At 36.5% G+C, this 24,150-nt stretch overlaps 1 protein-coding gene across 1 annotated transcript; it reads left to right on the top strand.

Moving 5' to 3' along the window:
* Positions 1-259: 259 nt before the first annotated feature.
* On the top strand, positions 260-21,991 carry LOC104488378 (chromosome unknown open reading frame, human C5orf42; the record flags this gene model as incomplete). Its single annotated transcript, XM_010145057.1, has 21 exons — positions 260-340; positions 1,164-1,299; positions 1,486-1,605; positions 2,402-2,628; positions 2,972-3,078; positions 4,760-4,916; positions 5,720-5,823; positions 5,979-6,161; positions 7,633-7,882; positions 8,939-9,091; positions 9,964-10,715; positions 12,936-13,120; positions 14,445-14,525; positions 15,374-15,546; positions 16,279-16,444; positions 18,374-18,602; positions 18,844-18,977; positions 20,059-20,276; positions 20,564-20,728; positions 21,349-21,487; positions 21,882-21,991. Coding segments are annotated over exons 1-21 (3,870 nt in total), but the record flags the coding sequence as incomplete, so codon positions are not given.
* Positions 21,992-24,150: the final 2,159 nt, after the last annotated feature.

The following is a 24,150-nucleotide window of genomic DNA, read 5'->3' as shown; positions in this document are numbered from 1 at the left end:
CGTTTTTCTCCTAACCGAACGGGCATGTAATCTGCATGGCTGACAGCCTGTGAGCTACGTGAGTGAAAATACCTGTTTTAGTTTGGAAATAAGGAAGCTGCTGTAGTGAGGGCTTGGTGTCTAGATTCTCGTCTTCTATCGCCATCTCCCCAAATAAAAACTTATTGTCTTTTTTTCTTTCTTCAAATTCTCTATAGATATGTGAAAAGGCTGCTATTTCTGCTTTTCTTTATAATGGTTACCTAGAGGTTTAAAAAGAATGGAGATTAAGCTAGATGTTGTCATCTCTACCTGTATCAAGCAAAGAAAACCATGGCCTCGCATCTCATGGGTTGGACAGGTAAGTGTAATGAACTTTTATTTAAATAAAATTCTGCAAAGGGTAGGTTTTTAATTATGTGATACTTTGCTCTTCTGTTTATTTAAAAAAAGCCTCAGGAAGTGGTTTGAATACACCCCACTTAAGAGATACTGAAATAAATGCCTTGGTTTTCTGTTAGTGACTTGATGCTGTAGATGTGAAATTTCTCAGATAAACAGTGGGAAGCCTTTGTTTTTTTCTTTTTCCCAAAAGACTTGTTCCTTATGTGAGATTGTTGTTTGGATGGTTCTAGTTTTCCATAACCTTTTTTGCAGTACCTTGTTGCAAATAGTGACCAAATTTTTTTTTTCCCCTATTCCATCCTAAATCTGTTGAAAGACATGATTTCTTAAACTTTTTTGATAAAATGAGACTAAATTTTTTTTCCTTCACTTCTAATACATTATTTGAATTTAAGTAGGTAACCATTGAAGGCCAGTTCCTGAAATCACTGGGAATAATCTTGCTAAATTAAACACTACAAGACAAGATCACTAGTGTCTAATTTATGCTTTGTTGCCATTTGTTGACAGATACTTTAATTGAAGAACCTTTAAAAAATGATTGAAAAATCGTTTCATAGTTTGAAAACTGTGAACTGTGAACATCATCATTGTAGCTTGATGGTAGATATATTGTACTGTAAAGAAAATTTGCCAAAGAATGAAGTTAATGTGGTAATTGCAGCTGTAACATCTTTTTTAAAATTATTTTTCCCTAGTATTTTGCCCCTGCATTATTTTCTACGTAAGCCTGAGAAATAATGTTTTAAAAATGGAAGTGCCCTTTTTTCTTTCAACAGGAAAAGGAGGCTGTCTTTCTTCTAGATGATAGACATATATGTGAAATTAACCTGGCATCAGGGAAGACAAAGAAGAAGATCCCTCAGCTGCAGCCATTGCTGAAAAGTGTAGTTGTTTTAACAACATCAAGAAATGGTGAGGTATCCTGTATTATAAAGTCACGCTATTTTATTGGTTGCTGTTACAGTTTAGAGGGGTAGAATATCTAAAGGATCTGCTTGTTCACGGTCAGCTGTAGAACCACAGCTAATATGGAAGGGAAGTAATGTTAAGTACTTCACAGTAATATCCTTCCAAACATCTATCCCCTGATGAACACAGGTGCCTGGTTGGCAGGAATACTTACAACAGGAGAGCTATTTCTTTGGAACAAGGATCAGGACTGCTTGAAAATTGTGCCAGCAATCAAAGAGTCTAGGAAAGTAGTTGCAGCAGCACAAGGTACTTTTTTTTCAATTAGTCTTTTGAAAAATTGAATACAGCAAAAGTGGTTTTCCTTTTGTTCAGTGTTACTGCACAAGTAAAAGCTGTATTATCACACTGTTTTGCATTTGTGTAATTTATGTGCTAACTAAGCTTTGACAAGTGTCCTTTTTGTCACTTGAATGGTTTTTGCGTAATCTCCTGAAAATAGGAATTAGTTTTTAAATACAGTAAATATTTAATTTTTTTAATGCATAGTTTTTTACATCTGATGTAAACGCTATATGCATGATCTGAAGTTTATCCTGTTTTCATTTATTTCATCCTATTTTTGTTTTCATGACAAATGCTATCTGGAAGCAATAATGTAAAAGCATGTATGTGCACAGGACAGTGGTCTTAATCTCAGTGATACTGGGTTGTAAAGTGAAGTATTGCACAAGAAATTCTGTCTTTCGGGGAAGATCAGTAGTGCATTTAGGCGCTGGATGTAATAGAGAGTAGAGCACTTACGCTTTTACTAATAGCTCTCATGAAAGGTGAATTTCAAGAAAGACAATCTCAGGAAACAACTCTGATGGTTGAGTCCTGTGGGAAAGATAATTCATAAAATGCATTAAAATGGGTGTCCCATCTGACATTACAGCTGCCCAAGGTCTTTTGTAAGTGACAAAGCTTGGATTTCTTGTGATAGAGAAGAAAAGAAATTTACTTTCTTTTTTCTTTGTAAATCTAAATCGGTCAGGGGAGCAGAAACTATTCTGGTAACATTGTTGTGTTTGTTGATTTGTTGCCTTTTTTTTTTTTTCCCCAGAGTGTTCAATGAGATTATACCTGTATGTATCTGGAAATGGCAGGAGGGTGCTATTAACTACTCCTACAGCATGTGTCTTTTTGTGGGAGAGCACAGGACACGAAAGCACATCCTCCTATGAAAATTCTTCTGGGCGTTGGACACAAGTTTTGCCTGATGAATCAGTCATATTGCCTTCTACTGAAGAAAAAGAAATTGGAGTGCATGCTGCCTTTGTACAAAGTGAGGTAAAAAATAAGCCCTGAAGCAGTTATTTAATCTGTTAAATAAATTATAGCCACATTAAGTAAATTATAGCCAGAATTTTCAGACCAATATCTGTGTCTTTGGTGTTGTGTGTAGGCTTAATCATTCAGTTCGTGTTAGATTTAATGACAACTTAAGAACAGCCTTACTGGATCATACCAAAGTTTATCTGGCACCGTAATATTCTTGTGGCCCTTATATTTCTGAATGACACCACTATGTTATTTAATCTGAATTGTAATAGCTATTGAGCTGAATATGTAAATAATTAAAGAGAAAATGTGCGTAACCATGTGTTTGGGTTTGTTCTTTTTTTTGCCACAGATACTGGGTGATTGCTGTTTGTGCTCTTTTGTATTTTGCTCTGGAGAATGTTTGATGCTTACATTTCTGATTCTTCGCTGGCATGAAAATAGCTTTAAATACGTTAGGTAAGTTAAAAGATATTTAAAGTCACGTTAGCTTAAGAGGAAGATTTTTATTATGAAGTGATTTGAACCTGTAATTCAGAGGTGCGATTGAACACATTTACATTGATGGCCAATTGGCCTATGGTTACAAGCACCTGCTTATGTTTGCTTATGTGTGTTCATAGCATGCCACATTTTATATTCGTATATGAACAGTATATGCATATATATGATGCATACGTGGTAATTTTCAAGTATTTAAATGTTGTTAATCTAATAACATCTGTGTATGTATTCCATACTTCCTTGTTAACTTACACCTAAATAAAACTGAGAGTATTTATTGCTGTGAGTGGGTGGCTGTGTATATATACACGTGCCTGCACACATGTATATGTTAGTGTTAGGGACTTTGTGCATTATGCTAATGTTCCCTTTTCTTGTTTTTCTTATGTTACTAGTGCATACTGTGCAGCCATGAATGCCCTGAATATCTCCTTCTTTGCATGTTTGTGTAGTTTGTTTGTTTTCTGTTCCCCTTTTCATCTCTCATGCCCAGACTGTGTGGATGTGTGTTACTTTATCCGGGCCAGGACCACGTACTGAAATAGTTACGCTGATAGAACCACTTAAAAATGCAATTGAAGAATAATCCTGAGTTACATGTAGAGTCTGTTCCTCTTCCTAAGTGAGATACATGTATGTGTGCCTTTAGATGGGTATGTCAGCTGTAGGAATACACTTGAGTAACTTGCTTAAATTTTGCCCTACACTTGGTGTGGTACAACTGTTGCTGTGAACTGATGCCTTTTTGACACTAACTTGGTAATCACGTCCTCCCTGCCTCACAAAGTGGCGTCACTCTTCGCTCAGTTTGTCAGTAGCATGGTAGTGCGTTTCTGGTAGTACAAAAAATGAAGTAGAGCTAACGTTCACAGAGTAGGATTGCATATATATTCTGTAGTACTTGCAGCCTGAACCTGTAAACACATTTCTTGGCCATATTACTTAAAAGTTTCTTTATGCCAGCTATTGTGCAATTGCATTGCTTACGATTGTTTAATTCATTTTTTCATATTCATGCTCTACTTTTTGTCTGTTAGGTGGCATACTTCGAATGGACCCTTTCTTGTGTTTTCTATAATGTTTTGAATTTTTTTAGGATCACAGAGTGGTTTGGGTTAGAAAGGACCTTTAAAGATCATCTATCCCAACACCCCTGCCGTGGACAGGAACAACTTTCCCTAGATCAGGTTGTTGGAAGCCCCATCCAACTTGACTTTGAACACTTCCAGTGATGGGACATCCACAGCTGCTTTGTTCAGAGCAGCATGCTGCTGATTTAAATTTTTGATTTCTGATTATTCCTGTGCTGGATGAGGTTACAAGGTCTGAGGAAGCTGTCCCTGGGTAGAATGCAAGTGCCTTTATTATACAGTGTGCATCTATATTTATTTGCATGTTCTATACAAATAGCCAAAACTCCTGTCCCATAAAAATAATTCTCAGTGCTCAGACATAATTTTTAAACTTGCATAAATACAGAATATTTTTACTCGTAAGGCTTTTGAGGAAAACCTGGGTTTTTAATTGTTATGTTTCATGCATCTTTGTTTTGCATGGTTTTTTATTATGTGTGAATCATCCCATTCAGCAAAACTGAGTAACCTCTTGGTTTTGTTGTCTTTTATTTGGTATTCAGTTGTTTGCCATATCAGACCCACTGGGTGCAGCAGACTTGTTCGCTTGTTGATTTGGTTCCTCACTGTGTGTCTGTAAAGTCAAGAGGAGCTTTGCTGTGTGCATTTGCAAGAGATGGACTTCTGCTTGCAGTAGCTGTTAACCAAACTGATCCAAAGGTATGAATGCTGAACAGTACATAATCTAAGCTAATAGATCAGCTTGAATGAAGTGATAACAAGGATTTACTCACAAATTTTAGGAGTGATTTTTCAGAATACTGATGATATAAGAGATTGTATTCCTACTGACATCCACAGCAAAAAAATTCTCCACAACTTGTAATTTTTTGAATGCCTTTTTTCAGTTAAGAAATTCTTGTAAGCTCCTCTGTCATTTCTAATCTCCAAGAAATACAGTAATAAAGAAATTGATTTCAGTTAGTGCATTGTATCTGCAAAGACTCTGGATTATTCTCAATCAGACCTCAGCCTAACATGTACCGGAGGTTATGCTCCTACTTCATGATGTTATTCCTTCTAACAACTCAGAGGCTGAGTCTCATGTAGTGTACCAGGATGGGATGATGCAGCCCGTCAAAGCTCCTGTTGTTATTCACCAACAAGACTAAAGAAGAGGGATCTTAAATTATTTTGAGGATTTTATAAAAAATTATGTTGAAAAGAATATTGAAGTACATATTGATATAATACGTGTAATAATATGTATAATACCTAATATGTGTAATAATAAGTATTATAATGCCTATAATAATTTTAATTATTTTTCCAATGTGGAAATAGATACAGAAATTAATAAATAGTCTAAATAGTAATAAGTGTTGAAGTGCAATGTCACTGTAATGTATAGTAATGTTTCCAGTACATCAAAATGTAATGCATAGCTTACTAATAGAAATAGGTTTTTACAATAATGACATCTTGATACAAACATTTATGTTTTCTTTATGTTTTTTTTCTAGGCAACTCAGATTTTGTTTTTAAACACATTGAATTTTGTAACTGTTTCGGGTAGCCTTGAAGGTTGTAGCAGCAAGAATAGCACGGTCCGATCAAAGTTTGTCAGGTCAGTAACTGATGATGGTTTTGCTGCTGTTGTGGATTTTTTGGTTTTGTGTTGTGGGGTTTTGGTTTTTTGTTGCTTTGTTGTTTTTTTTTTTTAACTAAACTTTTTGATGCAGATATTTGATAGAGAAAAATATTTTTTCCTGCCCAATTTAGATCTTACTGGGTTGGCGATATGAGTTGGACTACTGATAGCCTTTTCTTGGCTTGCATGTTAAAACGTGGGTCTTTGATTTTGTTGACGTGTATGGGTGAATTGCTGACCGTGGTTACTTCTGGCTGCTCTATAGAATTCGGACCAGCAGAGTTTATTCCATTTTATCCACTCATAACATGCAGGTAAAATAATTTGAAAATGTTTGTACGTTTTTGTCATATGATCATATCTTACTTTCCAACATTTTTTACAGTTTTACGTAAACTTCATCTTTCAAATCCACTCTTTCACTTTTCATCTGTCTTCTCAATATCTGTTTCTCTTTCATAGTTCTCTTATATTTCTTATAATGGATTTGTCATGATGAAAATTGGCATTGTGACAATGTAAGTATACATTAAGTGATTTGGTTTTCTAAGTGTTTGAATTCAGTAGTAATTAAAAATAGCATGTTTTTGTGATGTAAGAAGAAATTGAACTTACAGAAGTACTGAAAGTGTGGATTTATTTTAATCCAGTGGTATTTCTCTGCTTACTATTTAATTTTGCTGGTAGAGATTTATATCACGTTTCTGTATGAGATCCTGTAAATAAAGTGTTTGTATGAACCAACACTAGTTTACCTTTTTATCTGTTTTTTTTTTTTGGATACTCCAGATCTAAATGTTGAAATTTTGCTGCTGGTTGCCAGGGGGAGTAGAAGGATCTCTGGTAACACATACTAGCATAAATTGAAAGTTCCAGAAAGTAACACAGTCAGAATAACTAGAGGAAACAAAATGGAATTTAAACTTTTTTTTTTTAAATCCTATTAATTTTGAGTGACTAAAGCTGGGTAGTGTGTAAATGTAAAATCTCATTGAAACATTCAAACCATTGTAATACCTTCTTACAGTTTCTGGTTGAAAAAATGGGTACTAAAATATATTACGTAAAATGCCTTGTTATTACTTAGTGAATATATGCAGCTACTTTGTTTTCAAATAATCTGCTAACTTTCTGGCTATTAAGAAATTAAACCCATTAATTTTACCCATTATTTCAAAGTATTATGGAGCTAATATTAGAGCACGTGCACAACACAGCTTTCTGGAACTCAGTCAGGAGTGATTGCTTTATAAGAAAAGACTTTGTAAGACCTCCTTTATGAGAGAAATCTTGTCTGTTGATATAAAATATTTCTGTTGTATGTCTGAACTGATTCTGAAATACTAAGATTCAGATCTTGACAGGGTTTTTTGGAGTTTCATGCATGACTTTATTAGAAACTACTTAGAATTTGATGGTCAAGCACTTGTCATACACAGTAAGAGATAGATAAGAAAGTGTAATATAGAAATTTAAAGTAAAATTGTGAAAAAAATCATATAATACTTATTAATGAAATAAGAAGAGAATATGGAAAGCTATTTTTATTTTTCTTTAAATTAAAAAAGTGGCAAATGCAGCAAAATACTGGTGTCTTGCTGGCATAACTAGTGTTACCCAGAGTGCTCATCCTGCAAAAATTGTAGACACTTCCTTAGGATTCAGAATGAACCTATTGGGGCAGTAGGGCTATGGTATTGAATGTTCATAAGTTGCTTCTTTTCTATTCTATTCTGTTCATGATTATTACATGATAGTTGCTTCTCATTTTTGATGTATTTTTAGACAGCAGCACTCTTTTTGTGAAGACTCTAGTCAGTCTCTTGGTTCTTCAGCTTCTGAAAGTGACCTTCTGAGACAGAGATTCTCTGTTGCCTCACATCCAAGGTTACCCTACCTCATTGTCTCTGATGGATACATGATAACAGTGCTTAAATTTCCTAACAACCTTTCACCATCAGGATTTATAAGATCCCTTTTGCTTGATTCAGCCCAACAGCTTGAGAATATCCGTCAGAATTTGCTGAACTCCAAGGTAAGGTTGTAATTTATTTTGTAGGCTCTAAGTAGAAGCTTCAGGTATATAAAAATGTGTAATTTTCAAACTGAGTACCTCAGTTTAGTTTATGTGCTATTTGTATAAATTATTTTGATTAATAAAGTTGTTTTGAGAACAGTGTTGATGTGGAAAACAATGAATGCACAGTTTTCTCTGAAATTTAATTTCTTTGATGTTTGGGCGACATTTCAGTAAAATGTGGTAGTCTTAACTGTCACTGTATATCCTTCCTGGAACTGTAAAAGAAACTGGGATTTCTATTATATATACGGTTGGTTCAGAGCATTGACAGGTGCTATACTACTCTGACCAGCTCACCCTTTCAGAATGGTGCAGAAAGGATTCTGTAAAACCTTTCTGTCTTAGGCTGGTCCTGTTTTTAGAGCAGTCAGCAACAGTTCCAGTGGTGCTGTGTGCACATGTCCACTAGGTCCTCAACTGAGGTTATCAGTTAAAGCTGGCTTAGAACGATTTTCTTTATTTTCCTGTCACTTCCAAATTGAGCTAGACGGGGAGAAGGGAAACTTTTGAAGGAAGAGCTCCTGCAGCTGTTGCCAACCACATAAGATATAATAGATTTCAGAATTTTTATGTTTGCTAATGGAATACAACCTCTCTTCCAATTCACTTTGTAGTTTTGATTTTTGGAGAAGTGAGTTATGATGGTGTTTATGCATAAACTAGAAGAGTGGGCAAGGATTTGAGGATTTAAAGAGGTATGCTACTAGGAAGAATGTACGGAAGCCTTACATACTGGCAAATTTGTTAGGATCACTTCAGGGATCAAGAAAGCAGATTTTTTCATCATAAAGCAAAATAAAGTGGTGCTGAGAAAATTCTGCATTCCTGAAGCATGGTCGACTGGTAGTTTGTTTCTGTGCAATATATGCCTGCTGGCCTGTTCTCCCTTCCTGTGTGTGACTTTGAAACCTCTTACAGAAAAGACTGATTTCCTTGGTTTGTTTAGCAAGTGTCTGGCTTCATCTTGCTATAGACAGTTAATATATTTTGCATTATTGTCGTTTCTTTTAGTCTAAAGGGAGACCTCTATGTTTACGATCACTGTTGTCTTTAAAAGCTAGTCTTTTAAAACACGCTCAAAACCAAAGTTCCATCTTTTCCGCCATTCCGAAATTCTTGGAAGAGGACAGAGCAGAGATGAGTGAGCAAACCATGGATTTACTGGTACTTGATAGCATTTTTTTGCTTATACTTATGCAAATGATTTCATTTTAAGGTATTCTAAGTGACTTTTTTTTTTTTTTCAAATAATATAGGTATATTTGCTCTTACTTGGTAAACTTAAAGAAATTCGACATTGGCTAAATAGTCATTTTCTTTATAGGTACAAGAAATATGTTTTTTTCTCAAGTGATCCTTGATGATTATTTTCAGACATCTTATTTATTTCAGCAGTGGATTAGCTTTTTGAAAAATATGTACTAATATACATGTACGTCAGCTTATTATACACATAGTTCAATAGATTAGTTTCACTTCATAATAAAATGTGACATTACACTACTACATATAGTGGGGCTGTAATGAATATTAGTAAGAATTACAGTATTGCCATCCTTAGTAAGAAAGATATTTATCCTCAGTGTTAGAGGATTCTTCCCCCAGTTCAAAATTTGTGTGTATCTTTTGGAAGAGTGGCTCTGTGATCAAAGTTACTGTCCAGCCTTTCCCAACTCCATTTCATGCTTTTGGGTTTTGATTTATTCTGTGAATTTCTTGAGCTTTTGTTGGTGAAAACTCTTCTTCATACTCTTAGCTTAATAAAGGACAGGTTTTCACTTTCTGGTATAAAAACTGCTGTGGTGTTTTACAGTGTAATTTTCTGTTGTTGTTGTTAGATAATGTAATTTCTGTCTGCACAAGTATTCCAAATAGCCCCATTTAGTTTGGTATCTAGGTGAAACTACTGTGAATTAAACTTATGAGCAATTAAGCAAGTTAATAAAGCATAAAGATTTCATTTGTGAGACTGACTAAATCCTGGTTCCTTAATAGACTTGAATTTAACTGGTGATTTTTTTTTTTGTCTGATCTAGGATTATGAAGAAGAATCAGATGACGAAAAGCAATTTTGCAATAGCCCTTCCAGCTTCTATAGCCATTCATTTGTTGGTAAAAGTGATCAAGGCCACTTAGAATTTGCTTCGATGTTTGACACTATCCATGCAAAAGACAATATTGAAGAGAAGGACAAATTATCAGTGGAACTATATAACATTCAGAAAAACCTTCTTGCTGCATGGCAGATAGGGATTTCAAAAAATGTTGAGGAGAAAGACACGTTGTTGAATTACACAGTGACCTGCATTATCCATTTTTTCAACATTCTTTGTTTTGTGAAATGTTCTTTGCTAAACCAGGATGCATCTTTAAACAAGTCTGTGAAGAACACTCACTGGATGCATTGTGTCCTGAAGTATTTTCAGCAGTGTTTGACTGCCTTGTACTGGCATTCAAGAGCCAGTCTGACTGGGCACATGGCAAAGCTGACATTACAAACTTTAAAACTGATGCTTATACAACAACAAGATCAGTTGTTTTCAAAAAACCTTTTGGCATGTTTCTGTCTTTTGAAAATGGTTTCTCACACTCTAAGTAGTGTGTGCATACTACAGTATGAGAAATTTTTTGCATCTCCTTATGGTAATAGTCTCGTGGAACTTGACTCCCTTACTGTGCCTATTTTCCTAGTTCTTGATGAAAGTACTACTCAGCAGTTCGGCTCACTGACATCTCTGCTTAGAGAGCCTCCTGAAGCGGTAAACCATGATGCAAAAACAGAAAAAAGGTACGAATTACATTTGCAGGGGAAAGAAAAATGTACAGCACAACAAGGCAATTGGTCCCAGTCATCATGGATTTATGAGAGGCAGGTCCTTATCTCATACTGTGACAGGGTGACCTGTTTAGTGGATGAGGGAAAGAAAGACTATGGATTTTGTCTACCTAGACTTTATTGATGCCATCTGCCACAGCATTCTCATGGCTTGGATGCGTGTACGTTTCACTGGATTAAAAAACAGGCTCGAGGGCCAGGTGCAAAGACTGGCAGTGAATAGAATTCAATCCAGTTGGTGGCTGGTCACAAGTGGTGTTCAGTACTGGGGGCAGTTCTATTCACTATCTTTAGCAGTGATCTGGATGAGGGGATCGAGTGCACCCTCAGTCAATTTGCAGATGACACCGAGTTGGGTAGATGTGTCAATCTGCTTGAAGGTCTGTAGGCTCTACAGAGGGATCTGGACAGGCTGGATCAATGGGTCAAGGCCAGTAGTATGAGGTTCAATAAGGCCAAGTGCCACGTCCCGCACCTGTGTCACAACAATCCCCTGCAATGTGACAGGATTGGGAAACAGTGGCTGGATACTGCCCAGGGAAAAAGGACCTCGGGGTGCTGGTTGACAGCTGGCTGAATATGAGGCAGCAGTGTCCCCCGGTGACCAAGCATAGGGGCTTGTATCAGCAATAGTGTGGCCAGCAGGAGTAGGGAAGTGATTGTCCCCTGTACTCATCAAGGGTGGTCGAGCACTGGAACAAGCTGCCCAGGGAGGTTGTTGAAATCCCCATCCCTGGAGATATTTAAATGACATACAGATGTGGTGCTTCGAGATATGGCGCTTTGAGTGGTGGTCTTGGCAGTGCTGGGTTAACAGTTGGACTCATTGGAAAACAATTACTTGTTTCAGTAATACAGTAATTACAATGTCTTTTTGTTTATTTTCTGTGTCATTCTCGGTGGAGAAGCGTGATAATCTGTTGAAGCATGCAGATTAGGGCTCAGACCTTGAATATAGTTCAGTTACGGTGACCTAACTAATTACTGCCAATCCATTCAGAGACAATAGATGAATTAAGAGCTTGCACCAGGTCTGGCAGTGCAGCATCAATCCAGATATTTTGTCTGAAGAAGCTTTTACTGCCTCTTGCCCATTCAACTCGTTCCCATGCAGAAGATCCAAGCTATGGAGCCAAGAGGCTGCTCATATACAATATAACTACAATGTCTGTTTAGTTAGCACAGTTTGCACTTGTTTGTGGATATGGTGTCCAGGAGCAGTAAGAAAAACCCAACTGTGTGGAAATTTATTAAACTATCTTCTATTTCTTCTTTGAAGATAGAGACACAAACTTGAAAGAAGCTTAAACTGAAGTGTGGAGTATTTCTCCATGGCAGAACCCAAGTGAATGCAAGTGTGTTAATCATATGAGCAAGCTGTTCATTTCCAGAGATTTAGAACCAAAGAGGCACTATAACTCATAAGTTTCATCTTACTACAGTAAAATGTAATTCTTCAGTAGCTTAAAATCTAATAGTTCATTGCAAATTTTACAGGCATATTTCAGTTGTCTCTGAGAAGATAATCCTCATTTTTGATTAATTGTGCTCTGTGAACTGAGCACTGTGTGTATGACTGATGCTGTATGTACTAATAATGGAAGCAGTAGTGTGAGAAGAGAAAGTGGTGCAGATGTATTGCAGTCCTGTGTAAGCTTTTTCAAGACCCTGGCAGTGTGTATTTGCTTGTGTGGGAAAGTTTATTACATATCTGGCTGGTACATATAATAGTTCTGTGCTAGGCAGCAGGGACTTGCCAGCCCTAAAAACATACTCTGCAGACTTCGTTTCCTTGTCTTTGCTTTTCTGTTTTAAGGCTTTCACTATATTTTTAATTAGTCTCGTTTTTAAAGACCCTGTTACCTGTTTTGAGGTTTATTTAGGTTATTTCATTTCCCCTATTGTTTAGATAGCAAGGGATTCCTTTTGGATGTGTTTGTATGATTGAAATAGATTGCTGCTTTTACCCAGATTCGTAAGAATCAATGTTTGTTAGTCAACAAACAAAAAAAGCAAAAAGTGATTAATTTTTTTCCCCTGACTGAGGTCAAGAAAGCAGTTAAATATAATCGAGCATTCCAACACCTAACACAAAACATATGAAAATATGAAATCTATGTAAGGAACTGTTGATTTTTGATTTTTTGTAATATTGTACTTCTTGGACTACAGATTGATTGTACTATGGCAATTATTGTATAAGAAAGTGGTTTGGTATCAGATGCAGCTGAACAGAAAAGTGAACAAGAATGCAGAAGAAGAATCTGTTGTCTCATTGCTCTTAAGTCATATACAAGCAACCATTCAGTCTTCAGGAGTGACCTTAGAACAACATTTGAAGATTAATTCTGTATCCGGTTAGTACTTTGAAAAGAGCTACAAATGTTACATAGTTGCATGGTAAACTGAGTACTAGGAAAATTAGGTCCAACTTACTGCTAATCAATAGCTGACCACCAGGTTTTTCATAATGGTCTTTTCTTAAAATTCTCATCAGAACTCTCTTTTAAATACTTCATGTCCCAGTAGATTGTATTCTGTGCATCCCTGTAGATTGTGTTATAACCTTTAGAGCTCATTAAGTTAAATAATCACAGATGGGCTTTTACTGGATTTCTGTGCAGAAATCCTGTTCATTCTTTGTGATCACTGTGGGCATGAGCATGTCATTCCATTTATGTCTCCCACCGCATTCTTGATCTCTCTCCTTTAAATAAAACTCTGCCTTATCTTCCTACATCACTCTGGATGATATACTGGCTCCTTCATATCTCTTTGACTCGTTCTAACAATACACTCAAGTTCCCACCAGTCCTTTCCACTCATTCCTTGTGTTCTTTGTTTACGTTCAGTTTTCCAAATAGATATGTCATGGTTTATGGATGAGCTGGAGTAACTAACATCTGTGCTGATGGCCCAGCCAGTACTTGAGCTGGCTGCTGCTGTTAAGCAGAGTGGCAAATTTATTCTTGTTTTTTCTTCTATGGTAATGCTGTTTTATTATTTTTTTTCCCTTCCTTCTCCTATGTCAAGGAACTGTGCTCTCTTTTACAGTCACCTTTCTGTCAGACTATTTAGGAATTGACCGATGGATTAAGATTGGAATGGAAATAGAAGTGGAGAGGTGCTCTTTACAGACATTAAACATGTAGTGGTCTGTAGATGTGTTGTCTGGAAGTGCTTTTACACTGAGAAAGAATATATATGTTCAACTTGCTAAATAATTTTACAACAACTTTTTACAATGAGAAGGCATCTCCCACGTCATAGCAAATATAAAAACAGATAACGGAAAGTGCTTTTCCCCATTAATAGATTGTTGAGGGTTTTGAATACTGACGTTTCAAACGGTAGCTAACATTGATAATAACCTTGTGTTATCTAAAACAGTAACCTAATTACTGATAACTTGTGGGAGTAATTATAACCTGAACTGATTTTTTCCTTTAGTAGTGATTTAGCAATTAAAAAAAAAAAAAAAGGCAAGAAGGGATGCTCAAAGTCATCTTCTCTTAGATGCTCCAAACTTAGAATTAGCTCTGAGAATAGAAAATAGAAATTTGCTGGAGACACAGATATTTTAGCTTGCTTTTCATAAATCTGTAATAGTTAAGTGAACGTGTGTTTGCACATGTAAATTTATGTAGGTCTTTTAATTTGTTATATATGTGACTTTTATAGGTGAAGAGAAATTTCTTTTAGGCTCATACGGAGAATCTGTGGACATTTGGAAAAGATCTCTCTGTGAAATCAAGGCAAAAGGTAAGAGATAAAGTGGTTTTTTGGCATGGAGGGCATTGCTGTAAAATCGCTTTGTGTAGTTGCTTGTGACTTTGTTTGCTGTTCAAAAAAAAGGGGGCAAGATACTTTAAGAATGCATATTTAAAATTAAGCTGGGATTTGAATAGAGACCAGTCAAAACTTAAGTGTGGTTATTCCCTGAGAAGATTCCATGCATTTCTATTTTAACATCAGTTTTCCTGTGATTATGAAGTACTTTATACAAAAAAAGCTTGGTAATTATATTTCTGAGCAAGAAAGAGACAAACAAAACCAGACAAAAAAAAAAATCACTTCTCTCAGCAGCTGTAAAATCAAGAGACAGTGTTCAGGGAGTAACAAAACAGAGTAATTCTCTTGGGAGTTTATTTAGGAGTTGATTTGAAACAGACATTCTAGAGTTTCTTCCCAGGCATAATGAGAAAAAAATTGTGCTGGGTATTATGATGAGAAATACCTCATGCAGAAGAACTCAGCACATTGGAAGTTTGGTGGATGTCTAAGGAATTTCATTGTGGTTTAGGCTTCCCTCCTTTGAGCAATCTCTGTTTGTGTCTTAACAATTGTATCTGTTTTATTTTTAAAACTGCGAGATCTCTAGAGTTAAAACTGTTTTGGATGAGCATTAACTCACTAGTAACTTAGAGGCTCTAGGAGGATCATATCTCATAAAATAGCTGCTCCTGATTTCTACTCCATAGCAGATTATATGGTTACGTAGGTACCTTCTGGAGAGGGAGAAACTACTACTTTCAAACTGTTATGTCTGGTGATATCCTTATTGTTGCTTTTCCAAATGGACTACTACTCTTTTTTATCTTTTAACGCAGGAGGAAAGAGAACATGTTTTCTGCAGACTAGATATTATCTTGCGATACTATTTTGCCACCTGTATCAGTATAACTTGTGTGAGGCTCAGGGACTCTGCGATCATCTGGTAGGAGAGATTCTAAGGCGATCACGGCTCTCAGTGAGTCAGATGGAAAAATTTTCTGGTATGTTTGTATTGTATAGAGGTGTGATAACTTATGTTGACAGGTTGCATAACCTAGCATCTAATTCCTGTTCCCCATCACACACATACTTGACAGCACACTTCTATACACTAGACTGAAGTCTGTTTTCAGTGACTTTAAAGATCTTTTTCTGATCCTCGGATGTTCTTTCAGCTGTACCTGTAGGTGTGTTTAGATGACTTTCACTGTATCCTTAACAGCAAAAGCATGGCCTGTTACATGTTCTTAGATTCAAATCTGCTCAAATAAGGAATTTGGATAAGAAAAATAAGGGAGAAATTATGTGATTTCATTATATTTTTATTTACTTTTTTTAATGATACAACGTGCTAGAATAGTGGATTTTAGATTGTCCCAAGCTGACAGCGAGGTTTTTCCGCAGATGCCTGTAACTTTTTTTCTGTTCAGAGTATGAAATCTAAATTTCCAAATTTAAACAGTTTTTTTTTGTCTCAGTGCTGATCTAAATTTAGATACTAGAGGTCTATCTCTAATAATTAAGAACATAGTATTAAAGTATTTTAATATTCATATAATGTGTAATTAATGTAAAAGATTAAGCCCTGTAAGTCCTGAAAGCTTGTCAATAAGTTAGGTAATACCATAGTTTGCTTGTCTTAAAAAAATATCTTGTAAGCTGTGATTGTGCAATTTTAGCTTTTAAATTTTAAATAATTTTCCTGATAATATTTTGATCTCTTGTTTTGTTAGATACCAAGTATTTTCAGCATGAACTATGGATGGTGGCTGAGGTTGATACTGAAACTGCTATGGCTGTGATTCGATCCATGGCACGATTCATGGCTGCTTATTTCACAAATCAGCTGCTCTATATTTTTCCCCCACACAATGTGGACATCCTGCATCCACTTCATATCAAACAAGGTATTTTTTCTAAAAGCAGTTTAATTTGTTGTGCTTAACTCTTATTTTTTTACATGTATATCAATGCTGCCTGTTATGTTTTAACTTGGTGATTTATATTTTTTATATTTATATAGCTGTAAAGATGAACTAACAGTTCTTCTGGATATTTTTGCTGCGGGGGTTGTGTAGGGGGGATTAATGTTTCACATCTCTGATTATTGAAAATGTTTTGGATGTTTAAAGTTAATAGTTTGATGTGTGTAATTATGTAATCCATGGAATAGTGTCATAGAATCATTTAGGTTGGAAAAGACCTTTAAGATCATCGAATACCAGCCAGAGCTCTCTGTTTTTCTGTGCCTTTAAGAGTTCTTTCTTGAAGAATGTCTTCCTGGACTCCTTTGCCCTTCAAGACTGTCTTCTAATATATTGATTTTAGTTTTTCCAAGGATTCTTTTTTCTTTATTTATTTTTTCCGTGGTTTGAGATTAGTGAGCTAAATCAGATCTCAGGTAAAAGGGGATAATTTTTTTTTTCCTAAATTAAGTAACATTAGGATTTCGTGGCTCTTGCACTACTTTTCCATGAAGATGTGGCTCTGACTGACTTTGACCCTCTCAGAAGCGAGAGAAAAGCAGTGCTTAACAAACCATTGAATTGAATCTGAGGGATGGTGTGAACCAGACTGAAATCCCGAGGAAAGCATTTTTTGCATATTTGGCAGTCGAGCTCTTGGAAGCTGAAATGCTTCAGATGACATTCCCACTTGTTCTGATGATATGCTAAGTTGGTTTGTTGTTGAACCCATGTAGTACTTGTTAGTTTAATTCCTGCTTTTGAGCATTTTTTCTGAGAGTTACTATTTACCGCAGTAGGTCATTTATCTATTTTCTGCAAGAGATTCTGTTAAAAGATTTCCCTTGTTAGGAAATTTTTGGTCTCAGGGTTAACTTTTCAAAGTGATTCACTGTCCACAGCAATGCAGAGTTACTTGTGAGTATAGTAAGTACTGTACTAGTAAGTTTATATTATAATGCCAGATAGTTGTCTGCAATAGTAACTTACACTGATTAATTAGGTTTTCTGCAGTGTATTTGGATACCTTGACTACTTTTAATGTTTTTGTACTACAACATGCACTGCTATATATTTCGTCATAGTCTTTTGGATGTTTTAATTGGACAACTTTCCAGATAAAACCTACAAAATAAGACCTTGGTCTGAATACTTGAATTAGTCAAAGATCCGTGGACATGGTGAGATAGTCTTGGAAAAAGAGCATTGCACAAGCTGGATTAGTGTGAATATTTCCCTTAATAATGTCATTGTTTCAACAGTAAACAGAAACTGTAAGAGAAGAAAATGGCTCTTTAGAGTTTATGTTGATTGGCAGCTCTCCAGTAAAACCAGGAGGTAAAACCTCAGAAAACAAATCTAAACTACAATAGACAAGGAGATACTGAATTTGTCTTCAGTTTGTTGTGATATATTCTCTTAAAATAATAGACTATTCTTTCTCAAAAACACATTGTAGCTTTCTGCCTTCTGCGGTAGGCAGCGCAGTGAGTGCTTTGGGCACACTACGAAAACTCTCAGAATTTCCGTTTATCTCAGGTGAACCCTCTGAAATATCCTAAGCATACGTAGCATACTTCTAAATGTTCCACCAGTGTGATTAAATCTTCAAAGTAAGAATAACCCACAAGTCTGGCACATGCTCACATATCCCATATTTTTAAGCTCAGAAATAGTCTACTCTGACCTTGCTGTGATATCACAGAATAAGCTGTGTCTGCCTGCTACAGATAAACCCTTGGTGTGCCTTTAAAGTAAAGAGCAATTGTACACTAAAACGAATCCAAAAGCAATGTGAACAAATGAATTCTAGATTATTTACCTGATAGTTTGCAGATTTCTTTAATCTTTAAAATCTGTTTTATGTCACAGACTTATCTCCTCGTATTATTCCACTGCAACACTGTTTGGTTACCAGAGCTGTCCGGGATCAAAACCTTTCATCTGTGTGGACAGCAGAATATGCTCTTGATTTGTTCTTTATTGGTGGACTCATTCCAGAGGCTGTGTGGTTAACACACAGACTTGGGAACTGGAAACTCTCTGTTTCAATTGGTGTAGCCTACCAGCTGTATTGTCAGAACTCTGAAGAATTCTCAAGGTAAATTTGAGCTTGGAGTTAGTATACTATATTTGTTACTAATGTCACCTGCATGAAATTTTTTGTATATTGTGACAAAGCGTATCCTTTGCCTCAAAAATTCAGATTCCTAGACTCCTAGTAGGTGTAGGACCTAATGTGTTACAATTATTTTTGTCTGAGATGTTTTTAACGGATCTTCATTAGGTTGTCTATGGTTTTTACTTTGTTATTAATGGACAGTTTCTTGATGTATTTTCAGACTGAAAAACATAGAGTGTCACCTGCCATTAAGCTTATCACCACTGCAGATTTTTCAGGAAAAGTTACAATGTTTTTTAGGACAGCCAGTTCCTTCTAGAACATCAGGATGTGTTAAATACAAGCAGTTTACAGGTACATGCAATTATAAATAATTGTGTTTCTTTTTTGTGTTTTTTCACTGCATATTCTGTGTTACATGCTGTCTTAAAAAGAAACAATTATTTGCTGTTGTGCATCTCTGAGCGTGTGGAGATGAGCCTTTCATGGGTTGATTTTCCTACTGTGAGTAGATGGGTCTTCAGGTACCCCCACCTGCTCTTGTCTCTGTGCTCCTTTGCATGTGTGTATAAGAGCTTTTTATCACAAAACATAAACTAATACTTCACTGCTGAAATTCCTGCAGTTAGCTGTGTCAATCTGTCGTTGTTTACATTTTACAGAAAGTTCGCTGGCACGATCTTTATTCCTTACTTTCTTCTCGTGTGTTTGAAAACCTCGTTTCAAGCTCCTGTCAGCAGGCGGATTTTAATTCATCTTTACCTAAGCCATATGCCAAACATATCCTATGTAGATTCTTCTTTTGTACTCATTTCCAAGGATTTTATTTCAAACAAATGCACTCACATATACATGCTCTATATAACAATCTGAAAGTATGGTACGTATTGGAAAGATTTGGCAGCACATGTTTCAAGACAAGCAGGAAGAGTAGAAGTGGAAGTAAACCAGTATAGTGCGTGAATTTCAGGAACCAGTTAATGAAGTATATTAAAGATCCTGCTTCTTCTAGGAAATGAGGAAAACATGTAATGATACGTAAAAGAGCTCAAACAAATACATTTCCCTTTCCTTGATGATGGTGCTCGCTGATAAAAAGGAGTTTTTCTAGCCATTATCAATAGTGTTACATAGCTTATCGCCACTTGGTGAGAATGATTTGTCAGAATTTTATGCCAAACAAATGCATGGCCAAAACGTTCAGTCCGCTATCTAGAAAGACAATAACTTCCCCCTTAATGTGGCAAAACCTAAAGTTAGTAATTGACTACTGTTTTCAAATCTGAGAGATCTTACCTTAAACTAAGTAGATGCAATGTATACGTTGTAATAGGTGAATGCAAATTCTGAGAAGGTAGCCTTATAATTTCAGAATTAAGACCATGTATTAATTGAGGCAATTAATTTGTCAATTTCTGTGCTTAATATTTTATAGATCCCATTGAAGAGGAAGATGGAAATGTTCTTTATAGTTCAATACAGGAACTACTGAAAGCAGCTGTTATGGCAGATGCTGATATTCTCTCAGAGACATTTCAGCTTTTGATGGATTCTGCCAAGGATCTTAGCAGAAAATTGTATGGTTTAGTTCCAGATGGGCTTTATCTTCCAGCACCACCATTATACTGCCCTCAGCCAGCTTCTCTCAGTGAAGTAAGGATGCATGGGTCTTTGTTTGAGTGTGTTTATGGAATAATCATGAACTTTATTCTGGTTCTTTTCAGCTCATTTTTCTCTCTATCATGTCCATTCATTTATTTAAGTAGCAGCATAGTGATAAGAAAGCACGTGTGCCTCTGTTTTTTCCATAAATGATCTATGCTCTTAAAAAGAAGGGAAATATTCTTAGGAGCAGAAACAATGTTTAGGTCAGATTCCTTGTTGTATATGTCCTTTCTAATTTTGGGACATGTTTTTGTCTTGGAATTTGCATTTTTCAGGAAGACTGCAATGACATTCTTTTAAAAATTGAGAGAGAAGGTCGTCAGAAAGTGTCAGGAGTTCTTCAGCGAATCATCTTGCTCTTCCGTGCTGCTTGTTGTTCCTGCCCTGCAGCACAGTGGTATATTGCACAGCTGAAGTGGGCAAGAAAAGTTATGCAGAAAGTGAGTCTGTATCTCGTTTTTTTGTCACTTGATTATCAGTTGTAAATATTACTGATAAGCTTGCAGTTGCGTTGCAGAAGCATTCAGTGTCATCTGGATTTTGTGTGTGTGTGTGTGTGAACCTCCCCCTCCCCAGCATTCGTGCAGTAATCCAGATCAGGGACTGGTATGACTGACAAATACTTTGTTCTTTTGGCTCATTAAACAGTCACATGCTCAGTGCTGGCACAGGGAGGTGATCAGAGTTAGCACCTTAAACAGGAGAGAAAACTAGGCAGCCTTGGCTGACAACAACCTGGACTGTATTGGACTAAACTGGTTTCTTAGTTATGTTCTTAGTTCTTACACTTTGGTATTTCATGGTAATCATGACTGTCATGAGTACCATGCAAACAAAAGCATTTTTTGTGCCATAGCTCATACTAAACTTATTCTTGTAAATGAATTTCCAGAATACTGATTTGAAGAAAATGGAAAGCCAGCTTAATGGAATTTTACTGACCTTGGCGGCTTTCTGCTAATAACTGAGAGGCTGTACATTTAGTAGTGACACATACAAAACTGTAACTGATTTTTATTTGCATTTTAATTATTTATTTGTTTAATTTTACTACCTATAGATTCGAATGAAAGGATCTCTTCCTTCTTTGAGTCCATTCCCAGAGACTTTGCTTCGTTACTGCAGTTTCCACACTGTTTTCTACAGATCTACATCTTCTCAAGACTATCAGTTTGATGATACTTCCTGCAAAATTTTAGGTCTGTATGCAATAAAATAGAATAATTTTGTGGTGGAAAAAAGAACACAAGTGAGAACCCATGTGTGCAAATAAGTATACTGCAATGAGTGCAGGAATGTGCTCCCTTTCCAGCTTTTATGTTAGTTATCAAAACTCTTAACCTGAAAGTTGCCTGTTCCAGGTTGTTGGTTGTGTTACAGATCTGTCAGATCTATAGTGAAAGAACATGAACGCTATGCAGGACTAAAGAGCTGTAGCTGCAGAGCATTACTGAAATCACAAGAATGAGCACAATTTTTTCTTTAGCTACTGTTAATATAATGTTAATTCCTTTCATCTCGCTGAAAATTCTCAGGATGTTTGATTTCATATATTTAAATAGCATCTCACCATGTTGCATGTTGGTGGTGCAGGTTGGTTCAGAGAGCTCTGTGCATTGTGTTGGATGTTTCACGTTCGTGAAAGATTATCTGACAACTGTAGGAGGTACCAAGCTGCAAGGGAAAGTGTTAACAATCATAAGGTAATTATATTACTAATATAATAAAGATACATTTGAATTTTGTAAAGCTATAAGAAGAATTCTAAAGGTCTGCTATATATTTCTGTGATAACTTGTATTTGTTTAGTAGGACAAAACTAGCACCGTTCTGTAATGTGCAAAATTTGTGGCGCTACAAAATAGCACTGTCCATGTGACTATATCTTTCTAACAGTATTCCTCATGGGCTTTTCGTTGGTGTTTAACTCAGACAGTTGAAGAGATACTGCCAGAAGAGCAACAGAGCCTGCATTTGTTGTCTACCTACGTATTTACTTTTTTTTTTTTCATTAGATGAAGATATTTTGGATGCTGCTTGACCAATGTATATTTCACACACACAATTTTTATGGTGAATTAAATATTCATGGTTTTCAAAAAAAATAATGAACAATATTAAAATCTAGTTGTGTTTACTTATACCCTCATCAATTGATGTCACATGTCAAGGAAGAAAAAGAAAGTACTAGCATGATATTTGTCATATATTCTGTAACAGTACAGATGTGGTTTTTGTCCTATTACTCTAGCAACTCACCTATCATTAGCAAAGGTTGCTTCCTTTTTAAAACAAGTCCAAGATTTTTCTTCACCAGAAAAATCAAGCTTCAAAACAACAGGATAGCTCTTTTTCAAATAGTAGATTATTGTGATTTTTCTGTGTTTAGTGCAACACTGACAAATGAGGTAGAAACCACCAACTGTTTCGAAATAAACTGTTCCATCTTAAAAGCCTCTTGGCTGACTTAAATATCTTGCTCCCAGGAAAGAATTTATTATCACCTTAAGTCACTGTAAAATTACTTCACCTGGTAATTTGGTAATTCAATGAGTTATGGCTAGTTTAGTAAAATCCTCAAGTTTTACTCTAAATGACTGCAAACACACTCTTCAGCAGAGTGTTAATGGAATTATTTCCTAAGCTGGTGTCGCAGGTTGAAAAGGGAGGCTGTTCCCACTGAAATGAATGGGACAAAAAACCAGTAAAACCACACCAAAGAGAAACTTTTGATGCTCGTTAGTGACTTATCAGCTCATTAATGAGCTCGTTAAGGCTTTGTTCGGGCAAAGGAAAAGATAACACAAACCATATATAAAATGAGTAAGGACAGAAAGAGGTTTAATAGTAAAACACCCCCAAAATAAAATCATTTTCAAAGTTAAACAGGACTGGAAAAGGGAGAGAGAGTGATAGAGGGAGAGATTAATAAGTAATACAGTTACACATAAAATCTCCCAATCTAAACCATATCCTCGCTTACAAACAGACTTTCCCCCCACAATGGTTCGCCACACCCGTGGGGAGGGCGGGAAGGAAGACTCTCCAGTCCGTTCACCTGACAAAAAGTTCTCAATCTAAGAACTTTCTCGTGAAGCAAACCTTTCCTGCAAAGAAAACATAGTCCTTCTTCCTCCGGAGCGGCTGAAGAGAACTTTCCTTTGCCAAGAGTAGGTTTCCCAGACTCCCACATCCATCTGCGCTGCGGGCTGGCGGCGGCCCAGGGGAATGTCTGCAAATTCCCTGTCGCGTCGATGCCTGCTTCTCCATGCAGAAAATCAGCGCATGTAGCTGGGTCGATCCCTGGTAATGGCGAAACAGTTCAAACACCACCCCCGACGGGGATCCGCAGAGACGGAAAAAGGCTCTATGTATTTTGCAGAAGGAGTCTTTTACTGCTTCAGGGAAATGGCAGGTAGCCACGGATATTGCTTTCTCTCCTCGATAAAGGTTTCCAGTCCCGGGGCGTGAGATTCAGAAGTTCTGCGTGGCGTGTTCGAAAAAACCCGCAGCACAGACAAGATAGAGAAGACAGTAGATAAAGCAGAGGGGAAAACAAAATGTCACTGAGTCTCTAAACACGCCCCCTTTTATGAGTTCATCTGGAGAGGCAGCCACGGATAGTGCTTTCTCTCCTCGATAAAGGTTTCCAGTCCCGGGGCGTGAGATTCAGAAGTTCTGCGTGGCGTGTTCGAAAAAACCCGCAGCACAGACAAGATAGAGAAGACAGTAGATAAAGCAGAGGGGAAAACAAAATGTCACTGAGTCTCTAAACACGCCCCCTTTTATGAGTTCATCTGGAGAGGCAGCATGCCCTCCTTCCCGGAACCACAGGAAAACCGCAGCTCTCTGGGAAGAAGAA

The sequence above is a fragment of the Buceros rhinoceros genome, unplaced genomic scaffold (genome assembly GCF_000710305.1).
Source record: "Buceros rhinoceros silvestris isolate BGI_N320 unplaced genomic scaffold, ASM71030v1 scaffold20930, whole genome shotgun sequence".
Lineage (NCBI taxonomy): Eukaryota > Metazoa > Chordata > Aves > Bucerotiformes > Bucerotidae > Buceros > Buceros rhinoceros.
Note: the sequence above shows the minus strand (reverse complement) of the source record. Positions and strands in the feature narration are given on the sequence as shown.